At 41.7% G+C, this 26,472-nt stretch overlaps 1 protein-coding gene across 4 annotated transcripts in view; it reads left to right on the forward strand.

The window, feature by feature from the left end:
- Window positions 1–26,472, forward strand: part of HOOK3 (hook microtubule tethering protein 3) — a gene marked incomplete at its 3' end in the record, with an annotated part of 143,297 nt that overhangs the window by 67,072 nt on the left and 49,753 nt on the right. For all 4 annotated transcript variants that reach the window (XM_084628916.1, XM_084628918.1, XM_084628917.1 and 1 more), the window contains exons 10-15: window positions 189–329; window positions 1,824–2,025; window positions 11,269–11,379; window positions 13,687–13,774; window positions 14,753–14,822; window positions 25,238–25,378. In XM_084628916.1, coding sequence (XP_084485042.1) covers window positions 189–329; window positions 1,824–2,025; window positions 11,269–11,379; window positions 13,687–13,774; window positions 14,753–14,822; window positions 25,238–25,378 — 753 coding nt within the window. The remainder of the gene's footprint in view (window positions 1–188; window positions 330–1,823; window positions 2,026–11,268; window positions 11,380–13,686; window positions 13,775–14,752; window positions 14,823–25,237; window positions 25,379–26,472) is intronic.

The following is a 26,472-nucleotide window of genomic DNA, read 5'->3' on the forward strand; positions in this document are numbered from 1 at the left end:
GCATGTGTACCCATAAAACTGGAGCTACCTCCACCTCCTTGAAAATGTAAGAGAAACTGGCAACATGATGATGTTCATTGGCTTTATTTTTTTATTGTCTCAAAAAGTTGCTATAAAGGAAGAAGGTAGCAGTGGTCTGTGGTTAGAACATAACCTTTCTTATCTACTGTTTTATTTCAATTCTGTAGGCTAGAGGCAGCCAAAGATGATTATCGAATACGTTGTGAAGAGCTGGAAAAAGAAATTGCAGAATTGCGACAGCAGAATGAAGAGCTAACCACTTTAGCAGAAGAGGCTCAGTCTTTGAAGGATGAGATGGATGTACTTAGGTAAACTATTATTCTAACCCAGTGGTCCCCAGAGTGGTGCCCACGGGTGCCATGGCGCCTGCCGGGGTATTTTTTTGCGCCCCCAGGACACCGCACCGCTCAAATGCTGCCTCTGGGTGTGGCCGCCGGAGAACCGTCTGTCGAAATGCCGTCGAGAAGCGTTGCCATTTCTCGGCAGCATTTCGGCTGCGACACTTCTTGCTGCTGCCGCTTCTCGGCGGCATTTCGGTGGCAGGGTGTCTGGTGCCCGCCATAGTCTTCTGGGAATAGCAATATGCTATTTCTACAGAAAGGTTGGGGACCACTGCTCTAACCATTAGGATGTATATTTCTTTTTATTCCTAAAACAACATTTGTACTATCAATTTATCTCCATTAACATTCATGTAGTTTCAAAATTTTGCATACATTAAAGTAGTTTATCAACAAGCACCAAAGTGCATCCAGTTACCATCAAAACTATGAGGTTGCGAATTTTTGGCAGTCAAGCAACCTGATCTCACATCATTAAGCACTGTATATGTGGCATTGCCACACTATCAGTATTATGGATGCAGTAGCCCTTCATCATTATAAGCCCCTGTTTTAAGGCATTTACAACTTTTTATAAAAAATTATCCTTTGGCCTGAAATGTCTTTTGTTTGCTCATAACCAAATGGTAAATTTCTTTGAAAAATTTGATAAAATTCTCTTTGGCTATGTTTCTAAATTGTGATATTCCGCAATGAGAGCTGTTTATTCAAAGGTGAGCATTATAAACTGAACCCCATCCTGCATCCATGTTCCTAAAATTCTTAATCTAATCTACTAAACTGCCACTGCGTGGAGAGGGCACAGGCTGTCCTGTAAATGGGCATAACAGCTCTTTGTGTGTTCCACTCTGTTTTCTTTCACTGACAGTAAAGATGCTCAAGTCTTTCAGATTTTTTAATTTGTTTTAAAAACAATTAATCTGTTGGTAGGCATGAAAACAAGAGCAGATGCAGGGATAGTATTGAAAGGCTGCCTGAAAGAAGTGAGTTTTGAGGCTGGATTAGGAGTCTGAGGTGGAGATTGCCTAAGAGAGAGGATGGCATGAAAATAGTTAGAACTGGATGAAGAAACAGACAAGATTACAGTAATACATTCAAGCAGAAAGAGTGATATCATTGGAAACTACCTCATTTTGGGTAGGTTGGTGAGGGGAGAAGCAGAGAGGCTAGCAAAGAGAAAGCCAAGAAACATAGCAGTGAGGATAAGTTGTTAGCTTTCTTATGCTCCTCCTGGTGTTTGGAAACCATTTCTGTATTGAGTTTAATACTGAGGAGACTTCAGAGCGCTTATTATGTTAGCATTTTGAATATTATTATATATTATTTGTGTTACCATAGTGCCTAGCAGTCCTACCCATGGACCAGGCACTGTACAAACAAAGAACAAAAAGATGGTCCGTGCCCCGAAGTTTACAGTCTGAACAGGTTTGATGCAGCTTCTCCTTCTCTATTCTCATCCAGGCATTCTTCTGATAAAGTGGCTAAGTTAGAAAGCCAGGTAGAGTCATACAAAAAAAAGCTGGAAGATCTTGGTGATCTGCGTCGGCAAGTGAAACTCTTAGAGGAGAAGAACACTATGTATATGCAAAACACTGTAAGCTTGGAGGAAGAACTAAGGAAAGCCAATGCAGCGCGTAGCCAACTGGAAACATACAAGAGACAGGTGAGAACAGAAATAGTTATTGCAATTGATTTGTTGATTTCTTAGCCTTTTCTGTTAATATTGGGTAATATCTCAAGAACTCATTCACTAGTTCATTGAAGAACTCATTCATGTTCTATGTAAAGGATCTGTTTTATTGTAAATATCCCTCTCCCCCTAGCTTGTGTAGCTCATTATGTAGAGCTGGTGTAGCTCCACCTACCAAGTAGGAAAAAAGTCAACAAGAGCTGGCTCTCTTGGATAGACAAAATGTATTGATGGACGTGTAGATTTTCAAGGTCAGAAGGGAACACTGTGATCTTCTAGTCTGACTGCCTGCATAAAGCAAAGCATAGAACTTACTTGAAGTAATTCCTGCTTAAAGTCCAATAGCTGTGGTTACACTAGAGCAAATCTTTTAGAAAAAATACCCAGTCTTGGTTAAAAAAATTTCCAGTGTTGGAGAATCCATCATAACCCTCGGTAAGTTGGTCTAATGGTTAATTACTCTCACTTTAAAATGTGCACATTATTTCTAGTCTGAATTTGTCTTTCAGCTTCCAGTTATTAGATCTTGTTATACTTTTGTCGACTAAATTGAATAGCCCATTATTACGTTTCTATCTCCCATGTAGGTATATATAGACTGATCAAGTCACCCTTTAACCTTATCTTGGATAAGGTAAATAGATTAAAGGAACTCAATCTTTCACTATAAAGCATGTTTCCCAATCCTTTAATCCTTCTCACGGCTCTCTGAAACCTCCAGTTTTTCAACAACGTTGTTGAAGTGCAGACACCAGAGCTGGACACAATATTCCAGTAGCAGTTGTGTCATTTCATGCTCTGCACAGGCTCCACATCTTTTCCCCTCAATCTTCAGTGTCCTGTTGCTCCATGGAGCAAGCAGGTCAGCTCTCTGCACTGTCTGCATTTCCCGTCTCTGTTTCTTCTCCTGCAAGGAAGAAGAGAGAAGGTAAGAGGAGATTTGTTGAGATTCTTCCCTTGCCTGGTGATTAGTCTCTGTCCATCCCCTTGACCTGGTATACACTTTCGCAAATGCAGTTTGTGATAGGGAGTCTCCCATTAGTTTGTGACAGGTTTTTCTCAGCCCCAGTGCAGTGTTTGCTCTGAGTCTGCCTGGTTTGGACTCCTGGGGCTGGTCTACGCTACGAGTTTGTCGGATTTAGCAGCATTAGATCGAATTAACCCTGCACCCATCCACACAACGAAGCCATTTTTTCGACATATAAGGCTCTTAAAACCGATTTCTCTACTCCTCCCCAACAAGGGGATTAGCGCTGAAATCGACATCCCCGTTTCGAATTAGGGTTAGTGTGGACACAATTCGAAGGTATTGGCCTCCAGAAGCTATCCCACAGTGCACCATTGTGACCACTCTGGACAGCACTCTGAACTCGGATGCACTGGCCAGGTGTACAGGAAAAGCCCCGGGAACATTTGAATCTCCTTTCCTGTTTGGTCAGGCGAGCTCATCGCACAGATGACCATGCAGTCCCAGAATCGAAAAAGAGCTCCAGCATGGACCGAACGGCAGGTACTGGATCTTATCGCTGTATGGGGAGAGGAATCCGTGCTATCAGAACTAAGTTCCAAAAGACAAAATGCCAAAATATTTCAAAAAGTCTCCGAGGCCATGAGGGCCAGAGGCTACAGCAGGGACGCAACACAGTGCCACGTGACACTTAAGGAGCTCAGAGTACCAGAAAACCAAGAATCAAACGGACGCTCCTGGACAGAGCCCCAAGACAAAATGGGGCTCTATGCTATGCTCTAATCTATGCTAAGCTGCATGCAATTCTAGGGGGGCCGCCACCACTACCCCAACCCAGTCCGTGGACTCTGATGATGGGGTACTCTCTGCCATGCCTGAGGATTTTGCGGATGAGGAGGAGGAGGACGAGCTTGTGGAGAGTACACAGCACACCGTTCTCCCCAACAGCCAGGATCTTTTTATCACCCTGACTGAAATACCCTCCTAACCCGGAGAAGGGACCTCTGGTGAGTGTACCTTTTTTAAATACAATACATGTTACAAAAAGCAAGCGTTTTTTGATGATTAAGTAGCCCTGAGGACTTGGGATGCATTCGTGGCCAGTACAGCTAGTGAAAAAGTCTGTTAACATGTTTGGGGATGGAGCAGAAATCCTCCAGGGACATCTCCGTGAAGCTCTCCTGGAGGTACTCTAAAAGCCTTTGCAAAAGGTTTCTGGGGAGAGCAGCCTTATTCCGTCCTCCATGGTAGGACACTTACCATGCCATGCTAGTAGCAAGTAATCTGGGATCATTGCATGACAAAGCCTGGCAGCGTATGGTCCCGGTGTTTGCTGGCATTCAAGCAACATCCGTTCTTTATCTCTCTGTGTTATCCTCAGGAGAGTGATATCATTCATGGTAATCTGGTTGAAATAGGGGAATTTAATAAAGGAGACATTCAGAGGTGGCCATTCCTACTGGGCTGTTTGCCTGTGGCTGAAAAGAAATCCTCCCTGCAGTTAGCCATGCGATGTGGGGGGGCCGTTTGGCTAGCAGGGATCTTCCCTGATACCAGCCACGCAGTGGGAGGAGGGGTAAAGTGATCATCCCAGAGAATTGAATGGGTGGGGTGCGGGGGGGAAGGTTCATTTGGTTTCTGCTGCTGCGTGTTAACAGGAAAACGGCAGCACTAAATGGCCAACTCAATGTTCTTTGCTTGGTATGGGAGAGAAGGGCGCTGCTATTATGAAAGTTGCAGAAGCCGAAAGACTATGGCTTACCATGGCTGCTTGCAAGCCGAATTCTGTTGCCCGGCACTGCGTGTGTGATCTCTAATGCCAAAGCCGCAATACAAGATGCAAAATGCAACCTTGTACCAAAATCACATGTGCTGTGTAATGGGAATAGTATTGTTCACCATGAAAGAGTATAGCCATTGTTCTGTAAAATGTATCTTTTTAAATACTTTACTCCCTTTTTTTCCTCCAGCAGCTGCAAATGTTTCAAGCTTCCCTCCTTCATCCCAAAGGCTATCTCAGATAAGGCGGTGAAAAAAACACATGTGCGATGAAATGCTCTCTGAGCTCATGCAGTCGTCCGGCACTGACAGAGCTCAGCAGAATGTGTGAAGGGACACAGTAGCAGAGTACAGGAAAGTGGCCGATGAACGTGAGGAGAGGTGGCGGCAGGAAGATCAGAGGAGGCATGATGCAACGCTGGGGCTACTGCAGGATCAAACGGACGTGCTCCGGCGTCTGGTGGAGGTTCATGAATGGCAGTAGGATCACAGACTGCCGCTGCAGCCCCTGTTTATCCACCCTCCCTTCTCCCCAAGTTCCATAGCCTCCTCACCAGACGCCCAAGGATGCCGGGGGGGAGGCTCCGGGCACCCAACCACTCCACCCCAGTGGACAGCCCAAGCAACAGAAGGCTGGCATTCAACAAGTTTTGAAGTGGCCTTTTCCTTCCCTCCTCCCACCCAGGCTACCTTGTGAGTTATCTCCCTATTTTTATAATCAATTAATAAAGAATACATGTTTTTTAAACGATAGTGACTTTATTTCCTTTGCAAGCAAGCTGTGATCAAAGTGGGGAGGGCGGGTGGCTTACAGGGAATTTAGAGTCAACCAAGGGGGCGGGTTTACATCAAGGAGAAACAAACAGAAGGGGCACACAGTACCCTGGCCAGTCATGAAACTAGTATTCAAAGCTTTTCTGATGCGCAGCGCTTCCTGCTGTGCTCTTCTAACCGCCCTGGTGTCTGGCTGCGCGTATTCAGCATCCAGGCGATTTGCCTCAACCTCCCATCCTGCCATAAACATCTTCCCTGTACTCTCACAGAGATTGTGGAGCACACAGCAAGCAGTAATAACAATGGGAATATTGGTTTCGCTGAGGTCTGAGCGAGTCAGTAAACTGCGCCAGCAACCCTTTAAACGTCCAGATGCACACTTTACCACCATTCTGCACTTGCTCAGTCCATACTTGAACAGCTCCTGACTACTGTCCAGGGTGCCTGTGTACAGCTTCATGAGCCAGGGCATTAAGGCTGGATCCCCAAGGATAACTATAGGCATTTCAACATCCCCAACAGTTATTTTCTGGTCTGGGAAGTAAATCCCTTTCTGCAGCCATTTAAACAGACCAGAGTTCCTGAAGATGCAAGCGTCATGAACCTTTCCCGGCCATCCCAAGTTGATGTTGGCGAAACGTCCCTTGTGATCCACCAGTGCTTGCAACACCATTGAAAAGTACCCCTTTTGGTTTATGTACTAGCTGCCCTGGTGGTCCGGTCCCAAGATAGGGATATGCATTCCGTCTATAGCCCCACCACAGTTAGGGAATCCCATTGCAGCAAAGCCATCTAGTGTGACCTGCACATTTCCCAGAGTCACTACCTTTGATAGCAGCAGCTCAACGATTGCGTTGGCTAATCGTATCACAGCAACCCCCACAGTAGATTTGCCTACTCCAAATTGATTACCAACTTGCCGGTAGCTGTCTGGCATTGCAAGCTTCCACAGGGCTATTGCCACTCGCTTGTGAAGTGTGAGGGCTGCTCTCATCTTGGTATTCTTGCGCTTCAGGGCAGAGGAAAGCAAGTCACAAAGTTCCATGAAAGTGCCCTTACGCGTGTGAAAGTTTCAGAGCCACTGGGAATCATCCCAAACCTCCAACACTATGCGGTCCCACCACTCTGTGCTTGTTTCCCAGGCCCAGAATCGGCATTCCACAGCATGAGCCTGCCCCAGTAACACCGTGATCTCCAAATTGCTGGGGACTGTGGTTTTAGAGAAATCTGTGTTCATGTCCTCATCACCGTGCTGCCGTCGCCTCCTCACCTGGTTTTTCAGGTGCTGGTTCTGCATAAACTGCACGATAATGCGCGAGGTGTTTACAATGGTCATAACTGCTGCGGTGAGCTGAACAGGCTCCATGCTTACCATGTTATGGCGTCTGCTCGGGCAATCCAGGGAAAAGGGCACGAAATGATTGCCTGCTGCTGCTTTCATGGAGGAAGGGAGAGTTGACTGAGGACACTGACCCATAACCACCCGTGACAAATTTTTGGCCCCATCAGGCATTGGGAGCTCAGCCCAGAATTCCAAAGGGCACTGGGGACTGCGGGAAGTGTGGGATAGCTACCCACAGTACACCGCTCGGAATGTCGACGCTTGCCACGGTACTGTGGACACACATCGCCGAATTAATGTGCTTAGTGTGGCCGCAAGCACTCTATACAATCTGTTCCCAAAAATTGACTTCTGTAAAATCGGAGTACTTTCGTAGTGTAGACATGGCCTTGGGGATGTTTTTCGCTTCCCCTAAGTGCCAGCCCTGGCAGGTTACCTCGAGATGAGAGGATGTGTATTTCTCATCCTATGTGCCATGGGAGGGTTAAGTACCCCTCTTGTTACCAGCACCCTCTGAAATGAAGGGAGTGTACATTTTCCAGTTTACTAAAGGTGAAGGGGAGTACTTTATTTCAAGATGGGTGGACAAAAGGTCCATACCTCTCTGAGGCAGCTTGTGCTTCTACTCTATATTGATCTGCCAGGACTTCATGCACATTAGCACTGGTGTCTGCACCTGATCGTACCTGTTCCCCCATTAACATGGGATGAGCCTTGGGCAGTGGAAAGGGGTGTAGTAGTGAGAGAGAGAGCCTGGAGCACTGGGCCTGGGCTGAGTCCTGAACCAGAGGCTGTGAGCCAAAGTCAGGCCATATATTAAAGCAGATGCTTACGAGTTCACTGTCCAGTACATGAACTTGGCAACGTTGTTGCTAGTGAACTAGGCACTAGATATTTATGCAAATATATTCTAGCTAGTACAGCTACATCACAATCTAGTACAAGAGAAGATGGTTTGACAAAATGAATAGGGATGTTTCATCCAAGATATTAGGAACAAAGAGAGGTAACAAACAGATGTCATGAAATAAGCATGGTGGTACTTAGGTTCCTAAAAGACTGTTGTTTGTCTCAGTCTATAAATGTTGAGATACTTCGCCTTAACTCTTTTTCCAGCCTATGGGGTAGCGGCAAGTCTGACCACTGACTGAGCTGAATCCATTGTAATGAGCATACATGTTTTAATGTAACTGTAGGCATTGATCCAGGGAGCTAGTACAGTGCTTCATTGACAATAAACATGGCCAAGGGCCTTCGCCACCGAACCATGCCTGTGATTTTTCTTTGGGTAACATCGAGGTCTGTTGAATGAGCAGGTTGCCTTATCTGCTGCTAATAGTGATAACATTTGGAGCTCCAAGGACAGAAGCACTGAGCAACCTGGACAGTGTTACTGAGCAACAACATTCTAGCCTTCAACACTTAACTCTTGATGTTGAGGTTGGTTGAGCCGAGCTGAACTGTCTGAGCTGAGCTGAACAGCACACGCACACAAGCCAACTGACCACAAGGGGAACCTCATTCTTTCTGCCAAAGATATAAATAATTGGAAACAAAAGGTTACATGGAAAGTGTTAGGCAACCTTAACTTTAGGCTTTGCTACTGTTACGCTATAATTTTAAAACTAGGGCTGTCAAGCGATTAAAAAAATTAATCTCCATTAATCATGCTGTTAAACAATAACAGAATACCATTTATTTAAATATTTTTGGGTGTTTTCTACGTTTTCAAATATATTGATTTCAGTTACAACACAGAATACAAAGTGTACAGTGCTCATTTTATATTTATTTTTGATTGCAAATATTTGCACTGTAAAAAACAAAAGAAATAGTATTTTTCAGTTCACCTAATACAAGTATGTAGCGCAATCACTTCAATGATAAAGTTGAACTTACAAATGTAAATTAAGTACAAGCTTATGTAAAAAATAGAACTGCATTCAAAAATAAAACAATGTAAAACTTCAGCGCCTGCAAGTCCACTTAGTCCTTCCTATTTCTTGTTCAGCCAATTGCTCAGACAAACAGGTTTGTTTACATTTGCACGAGATAATGCTGCCCGGTTCTTGTTTACAATGTCACCTGAAAGTGAGAACAGGCGTTCGCATGGCACTTTTATAGCCAGCATTGCTAGGTATTTACATGCCAGATGGGCTAAAGATTCATATGTCCCTTGATGCTTCAGTCACCATTCCAGAGGACATGTGTCCATGCTGATGACAGGTTCTGCTCGATAACGATCCAGAGCAGTGCGGATCGACACATGTTCATTTTCATCATCTGAGTCAGATGGCACCAGCAGAAGGTTGATTTTTCTTTTTGGTGGTTCGGGTTCCGTAATTTCTGCATCAGAGTGTTGCTCTTTTAAGACCTCTGAAAGCATGCTCCACACCTCGTCCCTCTCAGATTTTGGAAGGCACTTCAGATTCTCAAACCTTGTATCGAATGCTGTAGCTATCTTTCGAAATCTCACATTGATACCTTCTTTGTGTTTTGTCAGATCTGCGGTGAAAGTGTTCTTAAAACGAACATGTGCTGGGTCATCATCCGAGACTCCTATAACATGAAATATATGGCAGAATGTGGGTAAAACAGAGAAGGAAACATACAATTCTCTCCCCAGGAGTTCAGTCACAAATTTAATTGACACATTGTTTTTTTTAACAAGCATGATCATTATGGAAGCATGTCTTCTGGAATGGTGGCCGAAGCATGAAGGGGCTTATGAATGTTTAGCATACCTGACACATAAATACTTTGTGATGCTGGCTACAAAATGGCCATGCAAATGCCTGTTCTCACTTTCAGGTGACATTGTAAATAAAAAGCGGGCAGCATTATCTCTCATAAATGTAAGCAAACTTGTTTGTCTTAGGAAGAAGTAGGACTGGGTGGACTTGTAGGCTCTAAAGTTTTGCATTGTTTTGTTTTTGAGTGCAGTTATGTAGCACAAAAAAATCTACATTTGTAAGTTTCACTTTCATAATAAAGAGATTATACTACAGTACTTGTATGAGGTGAATTGAAAAATACTGCTTTTTTTTACAGTGCAAATATTTATAATCAAAATAATATAAAGTGAGCACTGTACACTTCGTATTCTGTGTTGTAATTGAAATCAATGAATTTGAAAATGTAGAAAAATATCCAAAATATTTAATAAATTTCAATTGGTACTCTATTGTTCAACAGTGCGATTAAAACTGCGATTAGTTGCAATTACTTTATTTGAGTTAATCGCGAGAACTAACTGCAATTAATCAACAGCCCTATTTAAAGCGTATTTTTATTTACACACATACCTCTTTCTCTAACTCTAAAACAAAGCAGACATTGGCTCCTTATAAATTGCTTCACAAGAAGCTACAAGTAGATGTATCTTCATCAGAGTTTCCATTCAGCTATAGAGTTTGCATGCTGATCTTCCTTCAGTGCCGTTCTATCCAAGCTCTTTCTGTGACATGCTACTAATTCTATACCTAGAACTGAGCCTTTGTTAAAGGAGGTATAAAGCTTTGAGTGGGCAACTTTTTGCTGATTTGTTTTTCATGACTTGCGTGTCCACTCTGAAAGGTTTATTCAGTTTTCTCCTCTTCTAGTTGTAAATAGCTGTTCGCTGATCTTCTACATGGTAGTGTCCATGGGAACTTTGACTGGACCTTGATAGCTCATTACTTCCTCTTGTTAAATAATCAAAAGTGCCTCTGTTCCTTTGGATTTTGCGGTTTGACCGTCATTCCTTGGAGATGAAGCTCCATATTAGTAGATTCAAAAACCATGAGAAAACACATTTACAAATGAGCAAAAAATTACCTGTTCAGATAAGCTTAGGCTTGACTTCTCAAAGTGAGGCTTGGAAAACAGAGAGATAGGGCAAGTAGGAGAATGCACCTCTGATTTTCTCTATGGTGTTTTTTTTTGTTTGTTTTGTTTGTTTTTTTCTGATTTCTTTCCCCACACTTTTGAGGATGGAGAAAGGCCATTATCAGTTTCCTCATCTCTCTGATCCACTCAATTGTATAGTTATGGTGATTCATTGGTTATATAGAGATTTTACTCAAATTTAAATTTTAAAGTATAATTAGCTGGGTGGTTGGACAAACTAAGAACAGTTTCTCTTCTTCACAGCTTTGTTGTTTCAGATTTTACTTGCACTGAAGTGGTACTATTCTGATCCCTTCAATGACCTTGATGATTGAAATAATAGGTGAACAAACCATTTTGAATGTGCTAGATATGAATATTCCATTTGTTTTAACACTGATCTCACATTGTAGTGTAATTAATAACTTTACTTCATGCATATTATGTTGAACACGGATAGACAAACAATTCCTTCTTTGTCTCACAGGTAGTTGAACTACAAAACAGATTATCTGAAGAATCGAAGAAAGCAGATAAATTAGAATTTGAATACAAATTGCTGAAAGAAAAAGTAGACAGCCTCCAAAAAGAAAAAGATGTAAGTGTTTAGATGTTGCTTTTTTTTGTGGTGGTGGAAACAAATTTGTATCCTTATTACCCTGGACCTGCTTATCAAAATTACCTGTTTAGCCAAGTTATAGTTCTTTGTTCACTTTAAATTGTCTGTTGTCTGGGTAAAATATTGTATAAATATAATAACTATGGAGTTTGATAAACCGATCATCTGGCTTCAGGGTAACTACGAAAATGTGTGCAGTAGATTTTAAAAATGAAGAGCCAGGAAGACACATTTGTGTCTTTTTTTTTTTTTCTTCTCGATATCCTTTTCTCCTGTCCCTCCCCATGCTGTCTTTATCTAACCTCCTACACCGATTCCTCATGTGTACAGTGTCACAGGTTTTTGCTTTGAGCATCCAGCAGTGGAAGACTCAGAAATCTCAAATGTAATTGTAAAGTGTATTTAATTTTAAACTGGGTTTCAAACTTTCAATATTCCTCTGGAGGTAACTCAGAAGTTTTCTTTTAAAGTAAAAAATCTTCAGTGCAGCCTCTACATAGTCCTATTTGTGGGATCAAAGTGCATGTGCTGCGAACTTTTGGAATCTTCTAGAGGGCAGTCTCAACTGGGGCCACTCACCCCTCCTGTCATCCAGGGCTCAGAGGGCATAAAAAGAGAAGAAGCCTTAACTGCCCTTCCATACCTTCTGACCAGCAAAGGTGGAGCAGAGAACTGCTTGCCAAAGTGCCCGAGACCCCCAGGTGCACTTGGGTTGATCAGGCATGGTGGGAGAGCATTCATCAAGATCAGCTGCGAGGAGCTGCTCACGAACATTAGCTCTGTACCTGGATGGAGGTTGAAGACTGTCCTGGAGTTCTTGGTCACTTGACTCACATCCTAGTTCTTCTGAGGCAGACTGCAGCTTAGATTTTTACCCTAGACCATCCTCTACTCCACCTGCAGATCTAGTTGTCATGTAACTCTGGTATGAAGTGGGCAGCTATTCAGGGCTCTGAGTGTCAAAGAGTCCACAGTTCCCATGGTCCTGGAGTCTGGGATAGCCAGTACTATCAATGCTATTTCTGGTTGTAGTGAGACCTGTTGATGCCAGAGACACCGAATAGCTCCCATTCTTTGTACTGAACCTTCCTGTAATCTGACCATTTGGGCCTGGCATTTGAGAGAGCCTCAATAACCCCAACTTTTTAATTTCTTCCCACATGGAGGTGTCGGACAGTCTATATAAAGTCCCTGAGAAGGACATCAGTATTTTTAAACTCATCCAAACCTGGACTGTCAGGTAATGACACTGGCCAATGAGAAAAAGCATTAGACTGGAGGATCTTGTGCAGTGTCTTGACAAAAAAATCATTAGTGTTTTTAAAATGTGTTCGCTGACACAATTAAGTCTAATGTTTTTAAATACCACCAATCAACTGGAAGAGACAGGGCTTAATACTTTTAAAAACATGTTTAGTGACTGATCAGTTCTAGGGCACTGTTAAATAAAATGTCATCCTGGGCGTTGCTTCTTCCCTGATCAAGAAGCTGGGAATCTAAACAGTCTCCTGAATGTTGCAAATTTGAACAACAGATGAGAAACACTCAGAGGGACAGATATTATCCTTGCCATTTTTTCATGATTTTATTTTCCAACCAGCATTACCTCAGTCTTGCCTGGATTGAGCCACAAGCAGTTAGTTTTCATCCATGTCCCAGTCTCAACTGAATGCTCTACTAAAGGTCAAGGCCATTGACTTTCTTAGGGGGTTATGCTGCTCACTGATCTTCCACCACTGGAAGTATGCAGAGGCCCTTGAAGGAGAAAGAGAAGTTACTTACCAGTAATCATAGTTCCTCAAGTGTTTTGCTTCTGCATATTCCCATTCCCCACCTGCCTTCCTGTCTTCTTCTGAGTGGGGTTAAAAATTCCCATATTAGGGGAAGGAATTGAAAGTGTGTTGGCCCGCTTCCATTGGATAGCTAGGAACCCTGCACAAGAGGAGAGGAAAGACAATGTGAGTGGCCCTGTTGGGGTTACTGCTCTCCTTACGTTTCTGGAAGTTCATGGTACAGGTGTCTTGACCCCACAAGTATAGTTATTCAGGTACAGGACTCTCAAAGAACCACAGTTATTGGTGAGTAGTTGCTCCTTATTTATTTATTTTTTTAAATTCTGCCTGGGGAATGAATTGGGATTCCTTGCTATGAAAGGCGTTTCTAGCAGTGCACATTAATCCTCTTTGTTAAAGTGCTGGCAATGATGTGCATAGTGGCAACTTGCTTAGAGTTAAAGATGGATTTGTAGAGATGAGATTAATATTTATTGTCCTTCCTATCACACAGAGGTTAAGAACGGAAAGAGATTCCCTAAAAGAAACTATCGAAGAGCTTCGATGTGTACAAGCACAAGAAGGGCAGCTCACCACTTCAGGTAATGGAGAAAGAGAAACCGAAGTTCCTTTTTTCTAAAGAACGTCCACAGAGGTTTCACAGGTGCAAGGTAGACAGGTTTACCTTTGTTTTATAGTTGACCAATTAACATCCACTAACTTGAGATTACAAAACAACTTCTGCTATAATCACATTTTTAGATGTTCAGAATTTCATGAAGCTTTCAACCTCTGGCTGAAATTTTCCATGCTTGGTCTCTTCCGAAATGTGATGTTTTAAAAAAGTTTTAAGAGTTTGATTTCTAAGTAATGGCAGTGAGAAACCAACTTTCTTATCTCCCTCATCTCCAAAAAATTAGCATTAATGTCCTAACATAGTTTTCCTAAACTTTTATGTGGTGCATATGGCACATATGCATTGATTTATATTCCATATATCACACCATGCAAATATTCATATTTTTACATGAACCAAGGAATAAACCGTAACTTGTGTGTAAAAAAACAACAAAAAAAAAAACAAAGGTTTCAGAGTAACAGCCATGTTAGTCTGTATTCGCAAAAAGAAAAGGAGTACTTGTGGCACCTTAGAGACTAACCAATTTATTTGAGCATAAGCTTTCGTGAGCTACAGTTGCGTCCGATGAAGTGAGCTGTAGCTCACGAAAGCTTATGCTCAAATAAATTGGTTAGTCTCTAAGGTGCCACAAGTCCTCCTTTTCTTTTTGAAAAAAAACCCAAACAAAAACAAAAAAACACACACCACCACCAACAAAAAGAACTTTGTCCAAAATGGAGGAAAATGGAAACCGAAAACCTGTTCAAAAATGGAGTTATGTTCATCTTTCCTTCCTATTATAGTGTGACTCTGTATTATTTCTCTCATACTCACAAGGAGCATATTGTTTTAAATGTTCTCTTCAAATTTAATCCTGTTGAACAATATTTATCCATCGCCTTTTGAAACAAAAATTATTGTACTTTCTGTTAATCCTTTTCTTTGTTTATGTCTGAAACAGGATTGATGCCACTGGGAAGCCAGGAGTCTTCAGACAGCCTAGCAGCAGAAATTGTTACTCCTGAAATCAAGTAAGTGAAATCATGCTTATTGTTTGCATAGACTTTAGGATGTGTATGCACACGATTAGTTCTTTTTCAGTGTTTTTAAGTTTATCCCTAAGATTCACACTAGTTCTTTTCTCCTCCTTTGGATTTCTTACAAAGCCATTCCTCTTACACTTGTGATGAATTTTATTTGACCTTCCCTCAGCCTGTATCATACTGGTTTTTTTTTTTTTAAGTGCTTTCACTGGATCTCATTTCTCTAAAGAGTTTGTGATATTACTATTTTTAGGCATGTTAGAAAAGAAAAACATTTGTAACAATGGGACTTCATGTTGTTGAAGAGAAAACAATTAAAATATCAAACTGAAAACTGGATTTAAAAATCATTTGTATTATCAAGTGAGGGAAAAAGAACAGGAGTACTTGTCAAAAAACAGGGAAAATGAGGAGAATAAAGTCAGAGTTGAAAATCAGTATGGTTTAAGACTGTCCAGGGTGTATTTAATATTGTCCAGACAGTCTAGTATCACTGCAGCTTGAAACTGGAGTAATTAGGGGACCCCCATCTCTAAGAAATACATTGTAACTCCATTGGAATTATTTTTTCCTCTTGAGATGTCAGTACATCTGTTTTCAATGATTGGGCAGATGCATATGGGTTTGAGAACTCTTCTCTGGAGTGGTGAAGGTGGTACTTGCTGGATGGCTACTAACAAAAGGGGATTCCTTTCTGGCAATTTTACTGTACGTTGCTGTGACATGAGTTAGTTCAAGGTTAGTTAAAAAGCAGTGAAGAGGGGATTAATGCTTTCTGAAGCAGTATTTTCAAAGAGGCATTTATCACAAGAGCCTTAAAGGTAACCTACAAAGGAGAGAAAACAAACCTCAGCATTCTCAATGGAGCTCTGGGCCCTATAGGCAAAGGGTGGGAGGGGAAACACACACGAAGTGGTGAAGTGACTTGCCCAAGGATATCAAGCAGCTCAGTGACAGAGCTGAGAATAGAATCCAGGTTTCCTGACTCCCATTCCAATGCCCTATCCACCAGGCCACACAGCCTTCAACATTTATAACTAATCTGGACACCACAGGGAACATTCCTCTGTTGTGACTTGTGCGAGCTTGGTTCTTTATGATTAATAGGGAAGGTCTGAAAGTATTTTTTCCCTGGAGGAAACGGGTTTTTATTTAATGTTAAACTTGGAAATCAGGTACCTTCTAGCTTGAAAGACACTAGTCTTGTCTGGACTAGGAAAAAAGAGCAGTTTTTTTTTAAGCAATTTAGCTAAAATGACATTAAACACCACCTACCACCTCATGTAGACGATGGCTTCGTGATATATAAAATCATATTAGCCAATATTTAAAAAAAAAAAAGTTTCCTAGTCTAGATGAGGCTTTTGGTTCCAGGAAAGCTAGTGTAATAGTACATCACGACAGCCAAGAAGGGTGAAAGTTGATCCATTGAGTGAGGAAGGAATTTTCAGTCATACTGTTCACCGTTTTTTTTAAATACCATCTTTAAGAGTTTAGAGAAGAATATCTTAGATTCAGCACCTTCACCCCTTCAGTTAAGATGTAAGAACAATATACTCCCTGTGAGATCCTACTGCAAATCCTCCAGGAAAATGAGGGAAGACCAGAGTTGACATTCCTGTCACTTTCTAAGGTATACAAACAAGCAGAGGGCAGGAGGCGAACCTCTTTTTAAAATAAAAAACAAAAAACCTTTCAGGCCTTCTTTATATGTCATGATGAGGAAAACAGTGCATAAGCCCTTCTTAAAAAAATCCTTTGCAGGTCACCTTGAAAGGCAGCTCGGGGAAGTTGAATAAATGCCGACTACATTCATAAGAAACCAGTAGATTGCAAGTTCTTTTGGGGAGGGACAGTCTACTACTGTGTGTTTCAGAGTAACAGCCGTGTTAGTCTGTATTCGCAAAAAGAAAAGGAGTACTTGTGGCACCTTAGAGACTAACTAATTTATTTGAGCATAAGCTTTCGTGAGCTACAGCTCACTTCATCGGATGCATACTGTGGAAAGTGTAGAAGATCTTTTTATACACAAAAAGCATGAAAAAAATAGAATCATAGAATCATAGAATATCAGGGTTGGAAGGGACCCCTGAAGGTCATCTAGTCCAACCCCCTGCTCGAAGCAGGACCAATTCCCAGTTAAATCATCCCAGCCAGGGCTTTGTCAAGCCTGACCTTAAAAACCTCTAAGGAAGGAAATACTTCCCCCCACCCCACTCTCCTGCTGGTAATAGCTTATCTAAAGTGATCACTCTCCTTACAATGTGTATGATAATCAAGTTGGGCCATTTCCAGCACAAATTCAGGGTTTAACAAGAAGGTCTGAGGAGGGGGAGGGGGTAAGAAAAAACAAGGGGAAATAGGTTACCTTGCATAATGACCCAGCCACTCCCAGTCTCCATTCAAGCCTAAGTTAATTGTATCCAATCCAACCAGAGAGATGGAAGTGTTTATGAACTCTTTTACGTAGAGACTGTCCAGTCTGAAGAAATAAAGAAAGAATAAATGGACACAAATCAGATGTCAAGAATTATAACATTCATAAACCAGTCGGAGAACACTTCAATCTCTCTGGTCATGCGATTACAGACATGAAAGTTGCGATATTACAACAAAAAAACTTCAAATCCAGACTCCAGCGAGAAACTGTTGAATTGGAATTCATTTGCAAATTGAATACAATTAACTTAGGCTTGAATGGAGACTGGGAGTGGCTGGGTCATTATGTAGGGTAACCTATTTCCCCTTGTTTTTTCTTACCCCCTCCCCCTCCTCAGATGTTCTTGTTAAACCCTGGATTTGTGCTGGAAATGGCCCACCTTGATTATCATACACATTGTAAGGAGAGTGGTCACTTTAGATAAGCTATTACCAGCAGGAGAGTGGGTTTGTGTGGGGGGGGGGGTGGAGAAAACCTGGATTTGTGCTGGAAATGGCCCAACTTGATTATCATACACATTGTAAGGAGAGTGATCACTTTAGATAAGCTATTACCAGCAGGAGAGTGGGGTGGGGGGAGGTATTTTTTTCATGCTTTTTGTGTATAAAAAGATCTTCTACACTTTCCACAGTATGCATCCAATGAAGTGAGCTGTAGCTCATGAAAGCTTATGCTCAAATAAATTGGTTAGTCTCTAAGGTGCCACAAGTACTCCTTTTTACTGTGTGTTTGTACAGCGCTTAGCACAGTGGGGCCCCATTATAGAATTAGAGGGTTACAAGGGACCACAAGGGTCATTTAGTCTAACCCTCTGCCAAGATGCAGGATTTGTTGTATCTAAAGCAGGATTTGTTGTGTCAAAATTCTTGGTTGGCCCTCAGTCATTACCATAATAAACATTTAATAATTAATAACAATGTAAAAAATGGGCTTCCAGGCAAAAGTGCCCCTCCTCTCTCATCTAATTTGCCCTGTAATGTTGCAGTATGCTAAGTACACAGGTCCTTCATTGCCACCTGGTGGGGATCCTGCAGTCATAAGAACAGCCATACTGGGTTAGATCTATGGTCCATCTAGCCCAACATCCGGTCTCTGTCAGTTGCCAGTGCCAGATGCTTCAGAGGAAATTAACAGAACAGGGCAATTTTGACTGATCCATCCCCTGTCATCCAGTCCCAACTTCTGGCAGTCAGACTTTTAGGGACACCCAGAGCATGGGGTTGTGTTCCTGACCATCTTGGCAGATAGCCATTGGTGCACCCACCCTCCATGAATTTTATCTAATTCTTTTTTGAACCCATTTATAATTTTGTCCTTCACAACATCCCATGACACCAAGTTCCACAGGTTGACCATATGTTAGGAAAAACTTTTTCACTAAGAGGGTGGTGAAACACTGGAATGCGTTACCTAGGGAGGTGGTAGAATCTCCTTCCTTAGAGGTTTTTAAGGTCAGGCTTGACAAAGCCCTGGCTGGGATGATTTAACTGGGAATTGGTCCTGCTTCGAGCAGGGGGTTGGACTAGATGACCTTCAGGGGTCCCTTCCAACCCTGATATTCTATGATTCTATGTTATGTGAAGAAGTACTTTCTTTTGCTTGTTTTTAAACCTGTTGCCTATTAATTTCCATGGGTGACCCCCCCCCAGTTCTTGTGTTATGTGAGGGGGTATATAACACTCCCTTTTTCACTTTCTCCATGCCATTCGTGATTTTATAGGCCTCTCTCATATCCCCCTTTAGTTGTCTCTTTTCTAACCTGAACAGTCTGTCTTTTTAATCTCTCCTCAGATGGAAGCTGCTCCATACCCCTAATCATTTTGTTGCCCTTCTCTGTATCCTTTCCAATTCTAGTAGATCTTTTCTGAGATTTGAAACAACCAGAACTGCACACACGGTGTGGGCGTACCATGGATTTATATGATATTTTTTGTCTTATAATCTATCCCTTTGCTAATGGTTCCAAACATTGTTAGCTTTTTTGACTGCTGCTGCACATTGAGCGGATGTTTTCAGAAAACTATCCACAATGACTCAAAGATCTTTCTTCAGTGTTAACAGCTGCTTTAGACCCTATCATTTTGTAAGTATAGGTGGGATTATTTTTTCCAATGTGCATTATTTTGCATTTATCAGTATTAAATTTCATCTGCCACTTGTTGCCTAATCGCCCAGTTTTGTGAGATTCCTTTGTAGTTAGCTTTGAATGTAACTATCTTTTTGTATTGTGCAAATTTTGCCACCTCACTGTTGACCCCATTTTCCAGATTATTTATAAATATGTTGAACAGCACTTGTCCCAGTACAGATCCTTGGGGGATCCCACTATTTACCTCTCCCCTTTTTGAAAACTGAGCAGTTATTCCTATTCTGTATTTCCTATCTTTTTACCAGTTTCTGATTCATTAGGGGACCTTCCCTCTTATCCCATGACCGCTTACTTTGCTTAAAAGTCTTCGGTGAGGGACCTTGTGAAAGGTTTTCTGAAAGTCCAAGTACACTGTATCACCTTTGTCCACATGCTTGTTGACTCCCACAAAGAATTCTAATAGATTGGTGAGGCATGATTTCCCTGTGCTGTGTTGACTCTTCCCCAACATATTGAGATTATCTGCATTTCTGATCATTTTGTTCTTTACTGTAATTTCAACCAGTTTTCCTGGTAACGATTTTAGATACTGACCTATAATTTCCAGGATCACCTCTGAAGCCTTTTTAAAAATAGGCATTACATTAGCTACCCTCCATCCATCTTCTATAGAAGCTGATTTAAGTGATAGAATACATACCACAATTTCACATTTTAGTTCCTTCAGAAATACCATTTTATCTTGGTGTTGTGTTTTACTGTTTAATTTATCAATTTCTTCCAAAACCACCTCTACTGATGCCTCAATTTGGGACAGTTCTTCAGATTTGTCATCTAAAAAGAATGGCTCAGGAATGGGGATCTCCCCCATATCCTCTGCAACGTAGACCAATGTGAAGAACTCATTTAACTTCTCCACAACGGCCTTGTGTTCCTTGAGTGCTCCTTTAGCATCTCAGTTGTCCAGTGGCCCCACTGATTTTTTGGCCAGCTTCATGCTTCTCATGTACTTATAAAACCTAACAGCAATTTTTTTTGTCTTTTGCTACTTGCTCTTCAAATTCTTTCTTGGCCTGCCTGCTTTACACTTACACTTAATGTGCCACAGTTTATGTTCCTTTCTATTTTCCTTACTAGTATTTGACTTCCAATGTTAAAGGTTGCCTTTTTGCCTCTAACCACCTCTTTTACTCTGCTGTTTAGCCATGGTGGCATTTTTTGGTCCTCTTACTGTCTTTATTAATTTGGGGTATACATTTAGTTGGAGCCTCTATTGTGGAGTTTTTAAATAGTCCCCTTGCAGTTTGCAGGCATTTCTCCCTTGTGACTCTTCCTTTTAACGGTCTTCATTTTTGTGTAGTTCCCCTTTTTGATGTTAAATATTACTGTAGTGGGTTTTTCCAGCTGTTTTCCCCCTACAAGGATGTTAAATGTAATTACATTATGGTCACTATTACCAAGCTCTTCAGTTATGTTCACCTCTTGGACCAGACCCTGTGTTCCACTTAGGTCTAAATCAAGAATTGCCTCTCCCCTTGTGGGTTCCAGGACTAGCTGCTCCAAGAAGCAGTCATTTATGGTGTCAAGAAACTTTATCTCTGCATTCCATCCTGAGGTGACATGTACCCAGTCAATATGGGGATAGTTTGAAACCCCCATTATTATTGCATTTTCTGCCTTTGTAGCTTCTCTATCTCCCTGAGCATTCTACAGTCACCTTCACCATCCTGATCAGGGGGTTGGTAGTATATTCCTACTGCTATACTCGTGTTGTACTCTTACTAATGTGACTACATTCAAGTAGTCCTGTTTGAAGAGGACTACATTAATGCAAAGTAGGAGTCGTTTAGTTTGTACCCAAAGCATTCGCATGGGAGCAGTTACAGCACAGCATTTTGGTGTGCACTGCTGTCCACATCCCAGGACTCTAATTCTGCAAATGCTTACTGACAGATATAGTGCTTACTATGGTGAATAGTGCTCCTGATGTGTAGGGGACCACACGCAAGAGTAAGTGCTTTTCCAGCAAGCAGTTGCAGGGCTAGGCCCTTAAGTTCCTTCAGTTCTGAATCACTTATTTCTTTATTGATTCAGAACTGTGAATAAAAAGGAGATTTTCATATAGAGGCTTGGGAAAAGCAGTACAAAATACCTTCAGTAACGGCTTCCTATGGTAAATAGGCAGCTACCATGTTTTAAAACCAGACAGAAAAGGTCTTGGGAAAGTGCCATTTAGCAGTGGTAGGCAATGGTAAGCATACATTCTGATCAGTATATTATACAGTCTGCACGTGATTATGATATAGTGAGAGTTCAACTATAATTTAGATAAAACCATGCTGTCAGTTCCAAGCTAAGTTTATCCTCTATTTTTAAAAAGAGCTTTCCCTTCTAATATTGTCAGAGATACATACTCTTGTGATGTACCTGCGTTTTCCATACTAATCCCAGAGCCCTCTGGAAAGCTTTGTTCTTTGGGGGCAATGCAGACTTCACCTTGAGCTATGAAAAGTTTGAGGTAGGGCTTTAGAAGGAGCCATGCCTACTGTTCACCTTTGGTTCCTTCCAGTCTCCAAGGCAGCAAATTAGAACTCCTTAACTTTTTCAGTCCTTTGATCATTTTCCTTTGTTATTTCTCCTTGGTCAAGAGTTAGTTTTTATTGTAAACAGTCAACTAAGCATAGTAATAGGTAGAGTTAGTGTCATAAATATAAAGGGAAGGGTAACCACCTTTCTGTATACAGAACTATAAAATCCTTCCTGACCAGAGGCAAAACCCTTTCACCTGTAAAGGGTTAAGAAGCTAAGATAACCTCGCTGGCACCTGACCAAAATGACCAATGAGGAGACAAGATACTTTCAGAGCTGGAGAGGGGGGAACAAAGGGTCTGTCTGTCTGTGATGCTTTTGCCGGGACCAGATCAGGAGTGCTCTTCAGAACTTCTGTTAAATTAGTCAGTAATCTAGCTAGAAATGCGTTAGATTTCCTTTTGTTAAATGGCTGGTAAAATAGGTTGTGCTGAATGGAATGTATATTCCTGTTTGTGTGTCTTTTTGTAACTTAAGGTTTTGCCTAGAGGGATTCTCTGTTTTGAATCTGATTACCCTGTAAGGTATTTACCATCCTGATTTTACAGAGGTGATCCTTTTACTTTTTCTTCAATTAAAATTCTTCTTTTAAGAACTGGATTGCTTTTTCATTGTTCTTAAGATCCAAAGGTTTGGGTCTGTGTTCACCTATGCACATTGGTGAGGATTTTTATCAAGCCTTCCCCAGGAAAGGGGGTGTAGGGCTTGGGGGGATATTTTGGGGGAAGACATCTCCAAGTGGGCTCTTTCCCTGTTCTTGGTTTAACACGCTTGGTGGTGGCAGCATAGGGTTCAAGGACAAGGAAAAGTTTGTACCTTGAGGAAGTTTTTAACCTAAGCTGGTAAGAATAAGTGTAGGGGGTCTTTCATGCAGGTCCCCACATCTGTACCCTAGAGTTCAGAGTGGGGAAGGAACCTTGACAGTTTTTCTGTTTATAAGTATTTAGGGATTAAGTTGTTTCGGTTTTCTAGTCATCTCTCTCTCCTATCCTCAGTGTGATGGTCATTCTTCCATGGTGGCAGACCCAGGAAGAAAGATGAGCTTTAAGACCTAACCTTGCTGTAGAGACAGGAAACCTGTAATGGTATGTCTACGCATCTCCGTGCCAGCAAGCCTCCCAGCCCGGATTGACAGACTTGGCCTCATGCTGCCATACTAACAATAGCTGTGTAGACAATGCTTTGAGGATGCAGCTCAGGCTGGAGCTTGGGCTCTGATGTCCCCCCCCATCCCTAGGCTTCAGAGCCAAAGCTCTCGCCCAAGCTGCAATGTCTACACAATTACTTTTAGCGTGGTAGCACAAGCCCCAGTCTGTTGACCCAGGCTGGGAGACTCACTGTTGTGGGCTGTGTAGACATATCGTAACAGACCTTGATACTCAATGCTCAGTGAGGGGCGCTTGCCTCAGGATCCTCTGTCTGCTTGCAGTTTATTACTTGAGCCCATAACTACCTGGGTCTCCACTCTGGTTGATACTGATGGAAAAAGATATAGCTTCTAGGGCAGAGTCTGAGCCATCCTTTATTTCAAGTCCCATCCTTGAGGCAAGTCAAAGTTCAACTCTGCGAGGGACTGGAATGTTTTGAAGAGTGACTTTGAGTTTGTTACTGAAAGCTTCTTCCTTGATATTGAGAGATCATGAGAAAAATCAGAAAAAGCAGCACCATCACTCCCTAGAGAACCACTCCTCCTCTATAAGATGTAGGGATAGTGGTTCCAGCAGGGATTGACAGCAAAGAGCTACCAGCTACCGAGGTAGGTTGTTAGAAGAAGGAAGGGATTCTAGGTAAACTGTTTCTTTAACAGTGAACTTCCAGGAGAAACACCACCTTTTAGATATCATAGCTCCTTTCAGTTCTTTCTTTCATTGGACTGTCATAAAAAGACATCTTATTTTAGAAATCAGAAATCCTGGTCTGACAGAATACAAGGGCAGTCCTCAACTTCCAGCCATGTGTTGCCAGAGTACACACTCCTTCTCTGGTGTATCCACCCCTTTGCCATTGGGAGCCTCCAGGAGCTAGTGTAGAAGAGAACGTGCCAGCTTTACACCATCCCTGACTTGTTCTTCACAAGGGGAATCCATAGCTGGCCAGAGCCATCGTCTTTCTGACCCATTTACATTCCAGAATGGGTCTTATGATTGACCCCTAAGCTGCTTGTGCCCCTTATACCATCCAGCAGAAATGGTGAGCTCCAGGTTTCAGTGGCTGACCTGTTTACCCCTGTGTTTTGAAAGGAGGATGTGGAGCAGCATCTTTGCCCAACATTTATCCCTGCCAAGGGAGGTTATGCTGCATACTTTATATCCTAAGATGACCCATGTTCACTATCTTAACAGAACAAAATTCTTCCTTAAATCCCCTAGACTATTTGTGGGTTAAATAAGAAGCAATTTCCTTTGTCAAAATGGGTTAAAACCTGCTTTAAAAGGTTGAATCGATGGATATTCTTGTCCCTGATAAAGACTCGTTGGCACTGCTGTATGGAGTTCAGCCTGTACCTTTTACACAGCTTTATTCACCTCATCATTCTAAAAATCCAGTTTGAGAGGGGAGTCCTGCAGTCATTTAGTCTTCTCCTCAAATCAGTTCTCTCGGGTTTACCACTTGTCAGTCTTCCAAGTGTGGGTATCTCAACTAACAGTACACAAAAGAAAAAAGCAAGTTATTCAACTATGCCTGGAATTTTTTCAGTAGATTTAGTACAGATCCACATCCCCATTTTCTATCCGCACTTCTTTTGAGTCTGTGTTGGATTCCAATGAAGTAGAAACAAATGAAGGTACATGGGGGTCCACATCTCTTTTTAAGCTTCGCCTGGAATATTTCATAGCTCAAGACAAAGTCCACTCGTTCCCCACTGATGCAGGCTTTGGTGCAATATATAGACACGTTCCATGAGTATGGATCTGTGTAATAAGGTACTCAAAGAATGCCAGCTATGGATGAGTAACTTTCTTTTGTGTGTATTATATTTCTTTAACATTTATTAGTGATGTGATATATAAGCTGACGAATACTGAATCAAATCCCAAGCAGTTGTCTTCTGAAAATGACTGAATCTCCATCTAAAACTTCAGGTTCCAAACAGAATAAGTAACCCTATCACATGTTACTGTTTTGGTGGTTCAAGTGAAGTAACAATTACTTCTATCAATTACTAACAATTACTCTAATCATCTCTAAAACTGGTAAAGAGAAAATTATATTCACACTTCCTGTGATTTGCTCCTTGTAGCGATCTATACGATTTGTATAGAAGTTTTTATTTTGTTTCTCCAGGGAGAAACTCATTCGTCTTCAGCATGAGAACAAGATGCTGAAGCTTAACCAAGAAGGTTCCGACAATGAAAAGATTGCCTTGTTGCAGAGCCTGCTAGATGATGCAAATCTACGGAAGAATGAACTGGAGACAGAGAACAGGTATGAAAATACATTCCTTTGTTCTAATGACTGTTTTTCTAAATATTCGTACACCTTTGTCTTGTGAAGTCTGTTGTCAGCATTACATTACCCAGGTCAAAGAATCTAGCCATTTTGTATCAAAAAGCAACTCAGTCCACACATGAGCATACCTAAACCTTTCCAGAATTTGGAGCCTCTATCACTTTTCTATTATAGGTGTAGCTTGGCAGAGCATTCAGGATATTGACAAATGCAAGGTCAGAACGGGCAGCCTGTATTGCTTCAGAATCCCCTTCTCTAGTACTGCCACAACAAAAGATGATCCTGCATCCTTGCTACTACCCTTCTTTTCCCCTCTTCATTTCCCACCCATTCTTCCATCTCCTCCTTCCATTTGTCTTTTCGTTCTTTTGAAGACATTACAAGTATCTCCAAAAGGAAAGACCGATAAATATTGTTGCCAGTTAGAATCTCGTTAGAGATTCTGTCAAGTTGATTTAAGTTTTGTAAAATAAAGATTTTGCACAAGTTTAGAGCAATAGAAATATTTTCATGAGTTTTGTTAATAATTCCAGTGAAATTATTAGAATTTGGACATTATCCTGCCATAGTTGCAGCTCAAACATTGCAATATATACTAGTATCATGGGCATGTCTTTTCCACCCTACCGTGAGGTTGTGCACTTGTCTTAAGTGTAGGTTATATGTGGGACCTCTTTTAATGGTCTGACCTTAAAGGTTGATGGAACACAGTGAGTTTCCTGGTAACTTTGTGGGCAAATACTGTTCTACCAACTGACCATGCTCTCGATGGTTTAGTAGGACATAGGACTTCATAATAATCTTTTGTCCTCAACTATCAATACAGCTGCTTCTAATGCTCTCTGTCCCAGTTTTGTCCTCAGTGGTCACCATGATTCATTGATGAAGCAAGAGGGGAGATGGCTAGAGTGCTGTTGGTTGGAGTCTGATGACAAGTCAAACTGATCCTGACATACAGATTTTTAACACTGTATGTTGTTGTTATATAGGAAGTAAAGAAGTGCTGTTCAGTCTCTGACAGTGGAACTGTTCTGAGCTGTTGATAGCTTGTTAAATGCTAGTGACCTCCA

Source organism: Lepidochelys olivacea (genome assembly GCF_965140295.1).
Source record: "Lepidochelys olivacea isolate rLepOli2 genome assembly, chromosome: 5".
Classification (NCBI taxonomy): Eukaryota; Metazoa; Chordata; order Testudines; family Cheloniidae; genus Lepidochelys; species Lepidochelys olivacea.